We start from the raw sequence: 12,154 nt of genomic DNA on the forward strand, positions 1-12,154 counted from the left end.
TTACTATTATTGTTTAATATAATTATTATATGTACTGTAAGTGTGTGTGAATCCGCTCTTTCCGGCAATGCCATTAGAGGCTCCACATCACGACTCTACAGACTTTTAGCTTTCTACACTGGAAGGGAGTGGAGACGAGTCGTCTATCTTTTTTTTTTTTTTTACAGTCTATGTTTTAAATAGATTAAGTTGAGGTTAATTCATCCTCTAAGTACACTGAAGTGCCAACACAATCACTTGTTTTTTGTTTTTTTTATCTGCATTAACGAAGTATGTGAATCCACCAAGCCATATAGATAAAAAGGAAGACAACATCTGAAGCTGTAATGGGTGCACTTTCAGTGCTTTTTGTGCTGAACACAGTGTAATGGGACTTTAGTATATAATTGTATTAGTATAAGTAACTGAAATAAGCACAGATGTCGGGGCATGTCAAAACATATCCAGGGCCCATAAAAGTAATAACAAATTTTAGGGTGAAGTTACAAAATCTTCCAGGCCACTGATCCAACAGACAACAGGTGCTTTTTATGCTCAACCTGGAAAATGGTGAGCTGGCACCCAAAAGTCAGTCTTTTAAAAAATCATCTTGCCGTGTAAAATGACTTCCTAATAGTTATACTAATGCTCCAGATAGCATATGGTTGATTTGTAATGTTGCAGTGTATGTTCTACTGATTTTGTGATTTGATTCCATTCTGATTTTGTTGTCTGTTTTATTTTAAAATTAAAATTTCTAAATTGAAATAAAACTGAAATAGAATAACTTTTATTTGCTTTTTCTAGTTGAATAAAATTTAAAGGGGACCTATCATGCAAAAGTCACTTTTATTTTGTTTTTGAACATACTATTGTGTCTGCAGTGTGTGTTCACAACCATCCTATTGTGATAGAAATCCATCCACTCCATTGTTTATTCTCCTGATAAATCAGAAACAGTCTCAGAATGAGCCATTCAGAAATATCCTCCAAGGTGACGTCACTTTGAATAGCCTCCACCCTAAAACTGGTAATGCTCTCTGACTTATTAGCTTAGCTCCTCCCCTGAGTGAGCGGTACACAGTCCACCATGTTTATCTCCTCCCTAGGTCATTCAAAATCAGCATATAAGCATGAAATTCATTCTTAATAAGACATTAAAAATCTTGCAGTTCAAAAATCTTTGTTAGTGTAGGCTGATTATTCTTATAGATTGAAACGTGCATTAACCAGGATAACGAGTATGAAACATGCTCCGAGTTGCTTCAGAAAACAAAAAAATAGAGCAACAACAAAAGCATGTTGCTGGAAATGGGTTTATTAGTGAAAATGCAAACTGATTGTCTGCCAGCAGGAGGCGCTGTGAGAGCGGTGGAACGAACGGGTTCTCCAGTAATGGCTGTAAACAAAGCAGCTCCGTTCTTGAATGCTACTTTATCAGATAAAAATGCCATCTAAACTATTCTGAAGACAGTTGGTTCCCTTCAGAGATACATTCATATAAAACACCCACGACGTGTTTTGATTTTGAAACGTGCAGTGCTCATGTTTATTCAACGAAGTCAAATGCCACAAATAAATCAATGTATGGGAAACACTGGTAATGTATATCGAAATATCGGAAATGTGTTTTAAAATCATATCACCGCTATTGAAAAAAATTATATCGCGATACATATTGATATTGAATTATTGTCCAGCCCTATGTGAAAACACAGCCTAATCATGCATGGCATGACTAGTTGATTTTGAAAACGTGTTGTTTGAAATATCCCTACTGATCAACATAATTTCATATAACATGATTTCATTGCCTTTAATCAAATGCATCTATTTTGGTCTAAACCAGACAGTTGCAGTCAACAAATGGAAGGAGTGAAGAACTCTAATGCATGATTAATAATCAGTATCTTTCAAAGACATTTTGCTTATCGAAAACAACTCAGAAAAACATCAGTGGCTAAGTGATATGATCTGAAAAGGATGCTGCAAAACACAGAGACATCCCGGGTAACTAATGCGAAGATGTCAGGAGCAATACAGCTTTGCCAGGATTGTGTGAGAATTTACTCTGAGGTGCATATCAAAAATGTTCAAACACAACTGAAAGCTCCCCTCCAGAAGGCTGCTGATTCTCCGCCATATATTCAAATTCCTGTTGCGAACTGCTTTGAAGGAAGCCCACATGCTGAATCCTTTCAGCTCAAAGATATGAGGCGCTGAAATTGAACCTAGATTATAAACACATAGAGCGGTCGGTATGTCACATTGACATGTACGAGATGCATGAAGTGTTGGGTCATATCAGCACATTACATCACATCCCTGCTTTGAAACATCAGTACAAAACACAGCTAAATATATAATTAAAGAATGTTATCCAGAAACAAACAAAGACTAAATGAAACTTTTGAATGAAATGCACATCTCCATGCAGTTACAATAAACGGACACTTAGATTGCACCATAAAAAAATATGATAAAGCTATAATAAACATAGTCCATATGATTCATGCACTATATTGCAACTCTTCTGAAGCCATGTGTGATGACAAAAAAATGACATAGTATTCAGTTTTGGTTGAAATTTTCCTAGTACTCTCAAGCTATTTAAATGTTTTAATTAGAACAAATCATGGTTAATAAGCAAAAAAATCTGGGTGAAAAGCTAAGTATAATTCCTTTCCAGGATAATCAGCTTATTTCTATGTAGTGAGGGGATGCAGATTAGTGTTGATCAATAACTTTATCAAGCATCCAGGCCCAGTGGTCAACACCTCGCCTTGCAATCAGGCAAATCATATTGTCTGCTGTGGTTTAAAATTATGTGGTAATGATCCTTCATAATGAGCCCACCACCAGCTGAAGAAAGGTGAAAGCCAAGGATCGTGGGAACCAACCAACCAACAACAGCATGACCGATCTGATGACTATGAAAGTGTGGGATTAAAAAAAAAAAGTACATACAATTGTGACTCATCCTGACCACTTTGACTTTCTAAACTTTTTTTTTGCTTTCAGAAATGTTTAGGCTTGTGATAATGGGTTGATGCACAACACGGTTAAAGGAATATTCAGGGTTCAGCACAAGTCAGCTCAATCGACAGCCAAAATACTGATTACCACAAAAATTAATTTTGACTCAACACTGCTTTTCTTTATATCAAGCAAAAATCTGGAGGACACCTACAATTCATAACACTGAAACTCACTGTTTCAGAAGTATAGCCACAAGATGATGCATGTTGACATCTGTTTATTTATTTATACTGTATATTTATTTTAATTTTTTTAAGTCTCTGGGTTTACTGTGCTTTTTGAAGGACAGCACAATTTGACTAAACATTTTATGGTTATATATCAATAAATAAAAATAAATTATTATTATTATATATATATTTTTTTATATGTTACATAACAATAACTTTTTATTATTATTAAATAAAAAATAACATACAAGCAAAACAAACTCAGATGCAGAGATTATGTGGAGCAGAATTTACTGTGAACCAAGCCACTCTGCGACACTGAAAACACTGGACCATGAGCTCCATGTGTGTAAATGAACACAGTGCTGCTGCACAACTATTTAATCAAATCACAGCATTTGTGATTTAATCATCGCACTAATTGCAATTATTTCAACTAATCGTTCAGCCCTATTTGTTGTCATGACAACGTAACACCTAAAAACACTGTGAAAATAAAAAGAGCAACTTTTCAGCTCAAATATTGCATTTTCGGTGTTATCAGGAGAAGATGCCACAAAACGCGTATCCGCGTTAGTCGACCTCAGAGGGTTAACAGTAGAACTAATGCAACGAATGTGTTTATAAAACTATGAGCTTCACATTCTTGCCTTTAAACGCTCAAAAAACTGAACCAAATCACTTCCACTGTAAGTGCCTCACAGTAACCATTATTTTAATTTTAATGTAATCAACATTACCCTCGGATTGAGCCTGGTTTCTCCCATGTTTTTTTTCTCCCTTTCTGTCACCTGATGGAGTTTAGCACTGTCGCCTTTGGTTTGCTTGGGATTTAAAAGATATTCAGCTTATTGCTGAATTTAACTTCATAATGAATGAACTGTGCACTGTTATTGAACTGTCTGGAGCTGAATAATAACACTATTATTCTGTTAATGATGAGTAAATGATGACAGAATTTTCATTTTTGGGTTAACTATCCCTCTAAAACCCAGCCTCCCTGAGCGTAACCCTTTGAGTTCCTCATGCACACTCCCCCATGCCCTTTTTTCCCCAGCAGCACTGAGGCACAGAGCAACAGCCAAGCGCTCCACCTGCACAGGTGCAGCACGCAGTGGGGCTGCGAGCTGCTGCCATGTCAGGTAATTACAGAGAGGTGGATAAATCACTGCAAGCTTGGCCCCCAACCAGCCGAATCTAGGCCAATAATTTTCTGCACTGCCTGGCAAATTTGTTGCCTTGTATTAACAATTTACTGTGCCAATGCGGCACTGACCTCCGATAAACAACCCGTTTTCCTCTCTAATGTATTTCCTGCGCTGGTGTTATCAAACATTTCATCGGATTCATTATTCATGCTGTATTGCAGTTAAATGCAGAGTACATAATGCATCAAGAATTCTAGTGCGCGCCGACAGGAGCATGCCTGGGCTTGCTAAAAACGTGATTATGAAACTACAGTACAACTGAGACGACCGCCTCCTCTGTGTCTCCCATCAACAATATAGTTTGCACATATGAATCGTTACCACAACATGGTCGATTAGCTGTCTAATAAGTCTAGCTGTAATTCTGCTACCAACATAATTAAGTAAATCACATTCTTGTCCAAACAAAGGTAGAGTATCAGTCGCTCATGCTCACTATGGGAGAATACAATTTCTCTCCACAGCCGCATTTGTAGGACAGTAGATCGCTCTATCACGCAGATCTGAATTTCTGCTTACTCATTGAAAGGATGCAGCGAGGTTGAAACTGCTCTAGTCTCCAGAATATAGAGAAATCTCAAGGCCACCCAAAAGTAGGCTAGCTGGCAAGGACGTTCTATTAAAAGAGACCATGTAATCCAGTCTGTTGTGAATTTATAAAAGGTGTGAAGGCATAAAACACATGAGTAAGCAAAGGTGTTGACAGCTAGTTCTTGCAAAAAGAGATGAAAGAAAGAATGTGTGATGGCTGGAGTACGTTGACCTCAGCTTTGTGAGACTCCTGCGAGGTGTTTCAAGGTTTCCTCAGGGAGAAGGTTTGAGGTCTGTGACTTTCTCTGACTAATATGTCCTGGTTGCCCATCTAGCCATGACACCCCTCTGAACACATGGTCACAAAAACCATAGAGAAAAGGTATGGAAATGCTTCATATACAATCAAAGAAGCAACTTGAGGAAGAGGAACTGACCAAAGAAATGCACTTCCAAAATCTGTAAATTAATATTTTATATTTGATATATGAATATTTGGTCACACTTTAGTTTGGGGACCAATTCTCACTATAAACTAACTATTAACTATGACTTTTACCTCAATTTGCTGCTTATTAATTTATTAAGTTAGTTTAGGTATGGGGTAGGATTAAGGTGTAACTTCCGTTGCTGTAAACAATCATTGAAAGGCCTATATGATTGCAATAATATGTTTGTTTTTTAAACTGGGTACAATGAGATGACATTATTCTACTCACCCTTCAACCATCGAACATTAAAATGACATTTAAAAGTGTAAAAGTATAAACAAGGTACTTTCAACAGACCACGAATAACCCCAAAAGCACGATTCTTTCCACAGCAATAACGGACGGGTGAAATATCACTGTAGTATATCTGTTTTATGAAACATGCGTTGCCTTAATCAAACATGTTCATTAACTTCAGCATAGCGTGATACTATTTCAAAGCGATTTCCGTCATTTTGACAGATAATAAATTGTATTTACCAGTGAAAACAAACAAACCTGGAAAGAGACGTGTGGATTTGAGGAGAAAAACGAGAGATTCTTCGTGCATTCCAGTGAATTATTAATGGAATATATAGTAAATTAAATTGGGAGATTAGACCACAAATGTGCAGTACATGTTGTCCTTTTTCATTCTATTACAGCAGAATGCAAAGGGAAAAAAGAAAATAATCATGAGGAAAAGAATGCAGCGACTGAAAAGAGCTCTTGTCATAGATAATATTATAACATGATGTCACATTAAAATACCAAGCGTAACGTTATTCTCATGATGTCTGAAAATAAAACATGAAGGAAAATCGACAGCTCATTCAGTCAAACAGACAGATACGCTTTATTTTTAGGGCAACCTTATGATTTGAAATTATTCATTTCAGTCTTTTTGAATGGAAGTTCCCCAAACTGGAAGTGCCACCCATAATTCAAAACACAGCTCATCAGGAAAAAGGTGGATAAGTATTAACAGCCAATATGCTAGTAATATGCATGCTAATAAGCAACTAGTTAATAATGAGAACTGGTCAATAAACTAAAGTGTTACAGAATATTTTTATATTTTACATAGATGCCACCAGAAAGGTTGATATAATGCCATTAAATATCCCTAAATAAATAAAAAAAATTTAAAAAACTAGACAAGATTAAAAATTTAAAAATGCATAAAGATTGTTATAATATTTTATAAAATAATATTAGTATTATATAATACAAAATGAGATGGACATTTATTTGTTTATTATTATAGGTATTAATAAAATTATATACATTACCATTTAAAAGTTTGGATATAATAAGACATTTTAATTTTGCATTAAATTTTGCAAAAGTGACAGTACAGACTATTACATTAATTGTCACAAAAAATGTCAATTTCAAATAAGGCTGTTCTTTCTACTTTATATTCATCAAATAATGATGGATAAAAAAATGTATCATGCTTTGCACAAAAAAATGTTTTAAACACTGATGATAAGAAGAAATACTTCTTGTGCACCAAACCAAAATAATTTCTGAAGGATCAGATGACACTAAAGACTGGAGTAATGGCTGCTGAAAATGAAGCTTTGTCATCACAGGAATTATTAGGCTATATTTTAAAATATATTCAAATAGAAAATATTTATTTTTTTATTACTTATAAAAAAAAAAGGACTCAACATGTCAGAAAGAGAGAATGAATCTACAGTATCAGCAAGGTAAATAAAAGAATTGTTCGATTTAGGTATACTGATAGCCTACATGGTTCAATTCATTTCCATGCGATAAATCAATATAAGATCTGATTGTTCCAGTTAATTCTAGATATATCTTATTTATCGGAGTATATTTAAATAGTCAGGACTATTGAAAGTCAGGGATTGCGAGTATGTCCCTAAACTGGCCGATACCAATCTATGAAGCATGATAGTATTACAGGATGGAGCAGTGCCCAGTTTTTGAAACAGGTGAATAATTAATGATCATTTTTTCCCGACAAAGTCAAATCAGAAATGCCCTCACATCAGCTGCACAGCGCGTCTACGCACATAGGGCACACATATCACAGAAACTCTATCGTCTTGAATTTCATCCAGTCAGAATGTTTTCACAAACGCACAATGCAGGCCACTTGTAGACCATCTTCCTGTGTAATCTGTGTGACTGAAGGTGACTATTGCAATCAGGATTGACAGGATGACTGGTTTTTGTCTTTAAGGGCAACACAAAACTTCCTGGTTGTGGAGGAGGAAAGCGATAAACCGAATAAAAGAAGAATTGCGACTTCAATCCACAATAAAAGCCTCCAGTCAGGTCAACCCAAGGCCTGGGACGGATGTTTCTTGAATGAAGACAAGAAATCTCACTTCAAGATATCTGAGAAGGAAAACTGTAAGCTAATATGACTTGACTTCATCAAATGATGTACATGCAACAATGTTAGAGTTGTTCATTCTTCAAAACGCAAGTGAAATCAAACCTCTCGGGCCAGAAATAAACAGATTTTGTTCTGCTGACAAGAACTTAACATCTCCTTTTTGTTCTAGCCAATGCATTTTAGTGTCTGGACCGAAATCAACCTGCATTTAGCCCAGCAGAGAGTCACAACTACTGTTTAGCCTGACCTGGCCTTTTCAAGCAAACTCATGCAGAGAGAAGCCAAACTTCCAATGAGAGAAAGAAATCAGTGTCTCTAAAAGGAGGCCAGGAAAAACACATTAGAAGTCACAAACACGCAGTGTCGTGCAAGAGATTTGCTTACATAATCGTCTTTCCACAGCAACCTTCTGAAAGAGAAGCAATCAATTCTGCCTCAACTCAATCACAATGCATTACACCTCATGCCACAGTTTAGACTTGCATTCATTCTTTTACAGATGAGGTTCTCACTCTTGCTTTCATCCTCACGCATACACATCTTTCCGTCGCTCACTAGCGATTCCTCAGACCGTAGACATAAAAATGGAATCAATACAAAACCACTCGAAAGCAGGCAGGCCACAGAACTATCAAAATAGCCCCACCAAGGCTTGACACAAATCCAATTTAAAGTGATCACACTGGGTAATTAGTCATATCCTTACCCATGATGCACCAGGCTTTTTATTCAATATTTACTTTCTTTGCTCAATCAATACTTTACATCTCTGTATGCTTTCAGGTCCTTTAAAATCACTTCAGCCTGTTAAGAAAAACAAGCCGACCCAGTAGACAAACAAACCTGGAGAAACACCAGTTGAAACGGTGTGGAATTTCACTCTAAAGCTAATGTCCTGGTCTACTTTGAATGAAATAGGTTTGTGTAAAAAGGGATAGTTCACCCCCCAAAAAATTCTCATTTATTCACCCTCATGTCAATGGAAACCTATTTGACTTAATTTCTTCTCGAAACACAAAAGGATACTGAAAATGTATTTGTGTTTATGTTTTTGTCCATACAGTGACAGTCAGTGGGGTCTCCAATGTTGCTATGCAGCCAACTGACAAAAAATAGTTAAAAATATTCCTCAAAAAACATTTTGTGCGTGTTTCACTTCCACGGAAGAATGAAAATCCACAGAAGAAAGAAAGTCGTACATGTTTGGAATGAATGGGTGAATAAATGATGACAGAATTTCCATTTTTGGGTGAAGTATCCCTTTAAAGTTGAGCAACTAAAATGACTGATAACGTCTGACAAAACATCATTGGAAAGAAGTCTGTCGTTTTCATTGGAAGATCAAGTTATGACATTTTGATTAAGAATTATGAGAGAGCAAAAAAGAGAGAAACATGATGAATTGTTCACAATAACATCAATACTTTAGATTGTTCATTTGTGCATTTAGATTGTTCATGATTGTTCATGCGGAGAATTTCCAAACTTTATCAGAAGCCTTAAACATCTGCACATTATATGGTAAATTATCATCTTTTATCACCATCATTATCTGAAGTCTAATAAAAGTTGACATTTATTTACATACATATTATACACATGCACTCCTATGCCACTAAATGCACCAATGAAACAGCTAATCAATTAATAGTTCATTAAAATCTGTTGCAAACATCCTAAAAAGAATTACCACACAAATTCTGATCACAACATTCTAGACATGAAGTACTGCATGATTGACTCAATAAAAAAACATTAATTACAGTTGACCACTGCAGACACTGAAGAGCCCACACACCCACCAATATTCAGAATAGCGGTCGATCAATATGGGTTTCTCAATTACCCTCTCCTGCAATCTACAATATTCGGTTTTCTTCTAGATTACAGTTGCTTATCAAAGAAAAACAGCCAAGGACTGTAAATAACTGTGTAGCTAAACGGCACTCACTACTGTTAAACCAGACAGTAGCCAACATAATCCATTATCTGTTATCTAAAATCCTTCCAATCAGCATAAACAGAATTTACTTATCTTTTACATAATCCAACAACACGCTCTGTCAGATGAAACACTGTTATACTTCTATCAAATGAAGTCTACATGCTGTGCTTGAAGATGTGATAAGTGCAGACTAAATACCATTCATTAGGTCTTAAAACATAAAAAGTTGGCCATGTGCAACCGTTGACTGACAGGTGAAAGAAAGACTTGCAGGGTGACACTGACCTACTGCTTAAGCCTCATGCGGATAAAGCCGCAGATAATCCAGCACATTTCACATCACTTGTAACATCTTTCAATTTAAACGCTCTGGACAACAGCATCACTGACCAACTGGCCAGCTGTCACCAAACTGTCACAAGGCCTTCCTCAAATATTGGTCATGTCTTGCACAATTTTGCAACAACTCAGTGGGAGCGCCACTGAAACAAAACCACACAATAATGTTATTCAGTCATACTCATTCTGAAGTGCTGGGAATAAAGTTGACATGAAATCATGCAAAATGTGTAAATATAAATTGCAATGAAAGGCTGTAGATGAGTGTAAATGAGTGTCTTAACTGCATAATGTTTACAGAGTTTGAAAGATCAGTGTTTTGATTCATACAAAATTGAAAATTCTGTCATCATTTGTTAATGAAGATTGAAAGCCTCAGTCACCATTCATTTTCATTGTTTGGAAAAAAGATATAACAAAAAAGAACGATGACTGAGACTCTCATTCTGCTAAATGTCTCCTTTTCTGTTTTAAAGAATAAAGAAAGCCACACAGTTTTAGAACAAAATGACGGTCAGTAAATGTTGAATGAACTTTCATTGTTGGATTAACAGTCTGTTTAAGAGGGGCAAAAGTTCAAATGGTTTGGGCTAAAGGTGCACTCAATAAAGCTGTGCCTGAAATCGCATAATATCTGGCAAGATACTACATTAAAAATAACGTTAAAAAGTATGTTCTATATGTAGTATGAAGGAAATCTGGACATACTACATGCACCATATTGTCACTGTCATGTGACTTATGCTGTCAGTTGCATCACTTCACTAAAATTCACATAGGACAAAACCCCAGAACTTTCCACCTAATGTTTTATGAATACTATGAATTCGGGCATACTGCTTTTTGTCTACTTATTAGGAGGCTATACATATTTCAGATGCCGCCTATGTTTTTGTTCTTATTTGTCTCGATTGTAGCAGTAAATCAGGTGCTTTATACTGACACCCATTGGCCTGGATGAAATTTGTTCACTAACTAGTAATTCTTGTTTAGCTTTTGTTTGTTCCTTTTCATCTATGTTTTTCTCTGTTTCATACTAGACACATATTGGACATTCTTGGATGATTTTTTTTTTTGATACATCAAACTGCATTGGTATTTCGGCCTGTTTGTCTGTAGATTTTATTTTCCACTCAGCAATTCCTAAAGCACTATATAAAGTAAATACATTATTGTTGTTTTTCATTTGTAGTAGTAACTCCAAAAAATGCATGACAGTTCCGGTCATGTGATGTCAACATGGCGGTGCACAATGAGGGACCCACTCCATCTAGAATAATACAGCTTTTACAAGAAGACTGATTAGTCTGTAGTCTTCATATTATATGAATGTTCATCATTTTAATTATATTTCTTCACAGTGCTATTCAATTCGTTGACTAAAAAAAATTTGAGTGCACCTTTAAGTGATCAGTGTCCCAGTCCAGTTCAGTACAATCTTTACATTTAAACTCGCATATGCCTTACTCTGGGTTTTATTATATAGATCGGGCCCATTAAATATGGACTGAACTGTCCAAAATATGGGCCTTGTTTGTAGAAAACACATTTTTACCTTGTAAACATCTCCGTAGGTCCCGCTGCCTATCCTCTGGATAAGCTCGAAATCCTCTTGCGGATTTCGCCTGGATAGATCGAAACTAGAGTTCATCGTGGGGACTCCGGCTTCTGACTATCAGTGATAGATTTGCTGGGAGCCCTGACACGGACAAAAGGAGAAAACCCGAAAAAAATAAACATACGGCGTCAGAAGGGAATCTCAGTCTCAGTACTTGACTGTAACTTTAACATGGCTTCCCGTGAGCTCCAGTGCGCATGCGCTGCGCTCGTAGAGTGGAGAATGCCTGGAATGGGAGGATGAAGAGAGGAGGAGCAGATGACCAGAGGCGCACCAGCAGATAACCTGCTAACCTGCTTCTGCTTACAGTCTATTAGAATAGCATTTTCCTTCATTCATTTTCTTGTTCTAAGTTTGAATATGGTGAGTGACACTGGTTTGATACTTTGTCTTGATTTGATATATCAGTTTTAATATTAGACCTACAGTGCCGAGTGAACTTTTAATTAAAAAGATACTCTATTGATTGACTATATAA

The 12,154-nt window shown here is 36.2% G+C and overlaps 1 protein-coding gene across 2 annotated transcripts in view; it reads right to left on the reverse strand.

The window, feature by feature from the left end:
- LOC107555982 (mitogen-activated protein kinase kinase kinase kinase 3-like) overlaps window positions 1-11,866 on the reverse strand; it is an 80,294-nt gene extending 68,428 nt beyond the window's left edge. For both annotated transcript variants that reach the window (XM_016238985.1, XM_016238964.1), the window contains exon 1: window positions 11,614-11,866. In XM_016238985.1, coding sequence (XP_016094471.1) covers window positions 11,614-11,709 — 96 coding nt within the window. In that variant the 5' untranslated portion in view covers window positions 11,710-11,866. The remainder of the gene's footprint in view (window positions 1-11,613) is intronic.
- Window positions 11,867-12,154: the final 288 nt, after the last annotated feature.

Source organism: Sinocyclocheilus grahami, unplaced genomic scaffold (assembly GCF_001515645.1).
Source record: "Sinocyclocheilus grahami isolate Dianchi unplaced genomic scaffold, SAMN03320097.WGS_v1.1 scaffold20.1, whole genome shotgun sequence".
NCBI lineage: Eukaryota > Metazoa > Chordata > Actinopteri > Cypriniformes > Cyprinidae > Sinocyclocheilus > Sinocyclocheilus grahami.